This window comes from Cetorhinus maximus, chromosome 2, assembly GCF_964194155.1.
Source record: "Cetorhinus maximus chromosome 2, sCetMax3.hap1.1, whole genome shotgun sequence".
In the NCBI taxonomy this organism is placed as follows: Eukaryota; Metazoa; Chordata; class Chondrichthyes; order Lamniformes; family Cetorhinidae; genus Cetorhinus; species Cetorhinus maximus.
This window is the reverse complement of record NC_135880.1, coordinates 175,362,383-175,368,382: the sequence shown is the minus strand read 5'-3', so window position 1 is coordinate 175,368,382 and position 6,000 is coordinate 175,362,383. Positions and strand designations below refer to the sequence as shown.

The following is a 6,000-nucleotide window of genomic DNA, read 5'->3' as shown; positions in this document are numbered from 1 at the left end:
AATTTACAGATCGCCAACTAAATGGATATGATTGGATTTAGATAGAAGCCAAAATCAAGGTAAACAGACTCTTTAGAAAAGAAAGTAAGTTTTTGAAAATGTGGGTTTGTTTTGTCACAATGGAGAAAATTAATTTTACAGGGCCAGTGAAGGTGTTGGCACACTGTTAAAAACCCAGCTACATCTCATTCAACAAGATTATTTTACAGCAGGACTAACAGAAAAGAAGTGGAAGTTTTTGTAACATCATGATTACGAGGGAGGTTGCAATCCATGGGAACCTCAATAGTGTACCCTATGGACCAGGGTACTCGTTGACAGCAACTTCTGAATTTCTGCATTGTTCAGCACTTGTGCAGGCTCCAGAAGTTGCTGTCGGTTTCAGTGGAGCACTGACAGTTTCCAGGCCAATGTTTTACGTTGATGGCCTTCCATCAGAACCGTTCGGCTATCTTTCGTTTATTTACTTGTCACTTTATCACCCTCTTTTGCCTCGCAACATCATCCCTTTTGTCATTTAAAAGACATTGCCTAACAATTAGAACTAGGCCTTTCAGAAATTAAATTAGGAAACTCTTCTACACATAAGGGGTAGTAGAAGTTTGGAAATCTCTTCCGCAAATGGCATGCTAGGTGAATTGTTAATTCTAAATCTGGATTTGATAGATACTTGTTAACCAAAGGTTGTTAAGGCACTTGGGCAAATGCAAAGGAGTTAGGCTGCAGATCAGCCACGATCTCTTCGAATGGTGGAACAGGCTCAAGGGGCTAAATGGCCTCCTCCTTTTCCTATGTTCATGATCACTTCTGCCCTCAGCCGTCTCATAGACCTTCCCTTTTGCTCTGTTCCTGTCACTGTTTTCTCTGGCTATGTAAAATCAGGTAGGAACCATAGAAGGTGTAAACAGGCCCGATGCTGAGGACGAGTATAACAAACAAAAAGAAAATATTTGCATTTATGTAGCACTTTTCACAACCACCGGATGTCTTGAACTGCTCCATAGCCAATGATGTACTTTTTGAGGTGTAGTCAGTGTTATAATGTAGGAAACACTGCCGCCAATCTGCACACAGCAACATCCCACAACCAACAATGTGATAATGATTTAGATTATCTGTTTCTTTTGTGATGTTTGACTAAGGGATAAATATTGGCCAAGACACAAAGGATAATTTCCCTGCTCTTCCTTAAAAGTGTGCACATGATCTTTTATCATGGATAGGCCTTAGCTTAGCTTAATCATCTCATCCAAATATCAGCACCTCCAACACCACAGCACTACTTCAGTACTGTACTGGAGTATCAACCTTGATTTTTTGCGTTCAAGCCCTGAAGTGGGATTTGAGCCTGAAATCTTGTTATTCAAAGGTAAGACTGCTACCAACTGAGCCATGGATAACAGACAAAAGTCCAACTGATCACTTTCTCCAAGCTTTTACAAGGGAATTGGATGCTACCTTTTATTAAGCATTTGGCCATCAGCCCTAAGACCATCATATTTGGCTCGGTGTTGACTTCTGTTCGATAATTCACTCCTGTGAAGCAACTTGGGACGTTTTTCCGCATTAACTGTGCTATATAAATGCAAGTTATCATTGTTCCCCACATTATAACAGTGATTATGCTTCAAAAGTACTTGGCTGTAATAAGCCCTTGGGAACATCCTGAGGTTGTGAAAGGTGCTACATAAATCGACCTGAAAGGTTAACTCCATGTTTTTAATGTCGCTGCAGATGTTGCCCGACCTTGTGTGTCTTAAGCATTCTCTAGTTTTAAATATTTTAAGAAATGCAAGTCTGCCTAATCTCTTTAGAAGTTCAATTGCATTGGGGTCTGTTGAGAAGCAATGCCCTCGATTGGCAGCAGCGCTGTTCCCATTGCAGTGCCACCTGGCGGCCGGGAGCGACGCATGCACCCTCCCCATGCACCTAGCGCGCCGCCTGGTGGCAGGAGGGCCGAACAGGCGGCGAAAGAGTCCGGTGGGGTGGGGTGGGGTGGGGTGGCAGTGCGGACGCGGTCGAGGCAAGTGCCGCTGCAGCGCCCCTTGCCGGCGGGGAGGAGGGAGGGGCGGTATTCCTGTCATGCGCAGTGGCGGCGCTGCCTGTTAAAGCGGGTAGGGGGGCGGGGGTGGGGAAAGAGGAGGAACTTGGTGGTGTTTTTTTTAAATGGAGGCGGTAGAGACGCAGGGAGAAGCCGGGGCGGCGGCACCACCACCACCATCGCCGTCAAGAGTAGGAGGAGGCGGGGACGCGGTAACCATGAGCTCGGGGCTGTGCAAACCGCTGCCCTCCTCGGGGCCCAGGTCAATCCGCGATGTTTCGCACCCGCTGTCCGCCGAGGAGTTGCTGTCGCCCGAACCCGAACCCGAACCCGAGCCGGAGCCGGAGCCCGAGCCGGCGGCCGGTGGCGGGGACAAGGTGAGAGGAAGAGGGGCCCAGGTAACCCTGGGAGACCCAGGGTTGGTAGAGGGGCTAATGGCGTGTGTGTGGAGGAGGAGGAGGAGGAGGTGTGTGTGGGAAGTGGGGGGGGGGGGGGGTGTGTGTGTGTGGGAAGTGGGGGGGGGGAGGGGAGTGTGTGTGGGAAGTGGGGGGGGGGAGGGGTGTGTGTGTGTGTGGGAAGTGGGGGGGGGGAGGGGTGTGTGGGAAGTGGGGGGGGGTGTGTGTGTGGGAAGTGGGGGGGGGTGTGTGTGTGGGAAGTGGGGGGGGGTGTGTGTGTGGGAAGTGGGGGGGGGTGTGTGTGTGGGAAGTGGGGGGGGGTGTGTGTGTTGGGAAGTGGGGGGGGGGTGTCTGTGTGGGAAGTGGGGGGGGGGTGTCTGTGTGGGAAGTGGGGGGGGGGTGTGTGTGTGGGAAGTGGGGGGGGGGTGTGTGTATGTGTGGGAAGTGGGGGGGGGTGTGTGTATGTGTGGGAAGTGGGGGGGGGTGTGTGTATGTGTGGGAAGTGGGGGGGGGGGTGTGTGTGTGTGTGGGAAGTGGGGGGGGGTGTGTGTGTGTGTGGGAAGTGGGGGGGGGGGGTGTGTGTGTGTGTGGGAAGTGGGGGGGGGGTGTGTGTGTGTGTGGGAAGTGGGGGGGGGTGTGTGTGTGGGAAGTGGGGGGGGGTGTGTGTGTGTGTGTGGGAAGTGGGGGGGGGTGTGTGTGTGTGTGGGAAGTGGGGGGGGGTGTGTGTGTGTGTGGGAAGTGGGGGGGGGGGGTGTGTGTGTGTGTGTGTGTGGGAAGTGGGGGGGGTGTGTGTGTGGGAAGTGGGGGTGTGTGTGTGGGAAGTGGGGGTGTGTGTGTGGGAAGTGGGGGGGGGGGTGTGTGTGTGTGTGGGGGAAGTGGGGGGGGTGTGTGTGTGTGTGGGGGAAGTGGGGGGGGTGTGTGTGTGTGTGTGGGAAGTGGGGGGGGTGTGTGTGTGTGTGTGGGAAGTGGGGGGGGGTGTGTGTGTGTGTGTGGGAAGTGGGGGGGGGGTGTGTGTGTGTGTGTGGGAAGTGGGGGGGGGTGTGTGTGTGTGTGTGTGGGAAGTGGGGGGGGGGGTGTGTGTGTGTGGGAAGTGGGGGGGGGGGTGTGTGTGTGTGTGTGGGAAGTGGGGGGGGGGTGTGTGTGTGTGTGTGTGTGGGAAGTGGGGGGGGGTGTGTGTGTGGGAAGTGGGGGGGGGTGTGTGTGTGGGAAGTGGGGGGGTGTGTGTGTGTGTGGGGGAAGTGGGGGGGGGTGTGTGTGTGTGTGGGGGAAGTGGGGGGGGGTGTGTGTGTGTGTGTGTGGGAAGTGGGGGGGGTGTGTGTGTGGGAAGTGGGGGGGGTGTGTGTGTGGGAAGTGGGGGGGGGTGTGTGTGTGGGAAGTGGGGGGGGGTGTGTGTGTGGGAAGTGGGGGGGGGTGTGTGTGTGGGAAGTGGGGGGGGGGTGTGTGTGGGAAGTGGGGGGGGGTGTGTGTGGGAAGTGGGGGGGGGGTGAGTGTGTGGGAAGTGGGGGGGGGTGTGTGTGTGGGAAGTGGGGGGGGGTGTGTGTGTGGGAAGTGGAGGGGGGTGTGTGTGTGTGTGGGAAGTTGGGGGGGGAGGGGAGTGTGTGTGTGTGTGGGAAGTGGTGGGGGGTGTGTGTGTGTGTGTGTGGTAAGTGGGGGGGTGTGTGTGTGTGGGAAGTTGGGGGGGGTGTGTGTGTGTGTGGGAAGTGGGGGGGGTGTGTGTGTGTGTGTGTGTGTGGGGAAGTGGGGGGGTGTGTGTGTGTGTGGGAAGTGGGGGGGGGAAGGGGAGTGTGTGTGGGAAATGGGGGGGGGAGGGGAGTGTGTGCGGGGGGGAAGTGGGGGGGGAAGGGGAGTGTGTGTGGGAAGTGGGGGGGAGGGGAGTGTGTGTGTGTGGGAAGTGGGGGGGGGGAGGGGAGGTGTGTGTGTGTTGGAAGTGGGGGGGGGGAGGGGAGTGTGTGTGGGAAGTGGGGGGGGGAGGGGAGTGTGTGGGGAAGTGGGGGGGGGGAGGGGAGTGTGTGTGGGAAGTGGGGGGGGGAGGGGAGTGTGTGTGGAAGTGGGGGGGGGGAGGGGAGTGTGTGTGGGAAGTGGGGGGGGGAGGGGAGTGTGTGTGGGAAGTGGGGGGGGGGAGAGGGGAGTGTGTGTGGGAAGTGGGGGGGGGGGAGGGGAGTGTGTGTGGGAAGTGGGGGGGGGGGAGGGGGAGTGTGTGCGGGGGGGGAAGTGGGGGGGAGGGGGGGAGTGTGTGCGGGGGGGAAGTGGGGGGGAGGGGGAGTGTGTGCGGGGGGGAAGTGGGGGGGAGGGGAGTGTGTGCGGGGGGGAAGTGGGGGGGAGGGGAGTGTGTGCGGGGGGAAGTGGGGGGGAGAGGAGTGTGTGCGGGGGGGAAGTGGGGGGGAGGGGAGTGTGTGCGGGGGGGAAGTGGGGGGGAGGGGAGTGTGTGCGGGGGGGAAGTGGGGGGGAGGGGAGTGTGTGCGGGGGGGAAGTGGGGGGGAGGGGAGTGTGTGCGGGGGGGAAGTGGGGGGGAGGGGAGTGTGTGCGGGGGGGAAGTGGGGGGGGAGGGGAGTGTGAGCGGGGGGGAAGTGGGGGGGGAGGGGAGTGTGAGCGGGGGGGGGGGGGAGTGTGAGCGGGGGGGGAGGGGAGTGTGAGCGGGGGGGAAGTGGGGGGGGAGGGGAGTGTGAGCGGGGGGGGGGGGAGTGTGAGCGGGGGGGGGGGGGGAGTGTGAGCGGGGGGGGGGGGGGAGTGTGAGCGGGGGGGGGGGGGAGGTGAGCGGGGGGGAGGTGAGTGTGAGCGGGGGGGGGGGGAGGGGAGTGTGAGCGGGGGGGGGGAGGGGAGTGTGAGCGGGGGGGGGAGGGGAGTGTGAGCGGGGGGGGGGGAGGGGAGTGTGAGCGGGGGGGGGAGGGGAGTGTGAGCGGGGGGGGAGGGGAGTGTGAGCGGGGGGGGGGAGGGGAGTGTGAGCGGGGGGGGGGAGGGAGTGTGAGCGGGGGGGGGAGGGGAGTGTGAGCGGGGGGGGAGGGGAGTGTGAGCGGGGGGGGAGGGGAGTGTGAGCGGGGGGGGAGGGGAGTGTGAGCGGGGGGGGAGGGGAGTGTGAGCGGGGGGGGAGGGGAGTGTGAGCGGGGGGGGGAGGGGAGTGTGAGCGGGGGGGGGAGGGGAGTGTGAGCGGGGGGGGGAGGGGAGTGTGAGCGGGGGGGGGGAGGGGAGTGTGAGCGGGGGGGGGAGGGGAGTGTGAGCGGGGGGGGAGGGGAGTGTGAGCGGGGGGGGAGGGGAGTGTGAGCGGGGGGGGGAGGGGAGTGTGAGCGGGGGGGGAGGGGAGTGGGAGCGGGCGGGGGGAGGGGAGTGGGTGCGGGCGGGGAAGCGGGGGGGGGAGGGGAGTGGGTGGGGGGGGAAGCGGGGGGTTGGTTGGGTGTGCAGTGGCGGGGGGGTGGGGTGTGGAGTGGGGGGGGGGCTGCGTGCATGTGGAGTGGGTGGGTGGCTGAGTGGAGTACAAGTGGCTGCGTGGGTTTGGGTTAAGGGGGTTGTGGGTGATTTGGGGTCGAGACAGGTCAACGGGGTCTGTGAGGGCTTGCTTGGGGTCAACGT

General features: G+C 61.0%; 1 protein-coding gene across 1 annotated transcript in view; it reads left to right on the top strand.

The window, feature by feature from the left end:
- Positions 1-2,137: 2,137 nt before the first annotated feature.
- Positions 2,138-6,000, top strand: part of snx30 (sorting nexin family member 30) — a 57,745-nt gene continuing 53,882 nt past the window's right edge. Inside the window, exon 1 of the mRNA XM_078570977.1 lies at positions 2,138-2,418. Within this exon, the coding sequence (XP_078427103.1) occupies positions 2,167-2,418 (252 nt within the window). The 5' untranslated portion in view covers positions 2,138-2,166. The remainder of the gene's footprint in view (positions 2,419-6,000) is intronic.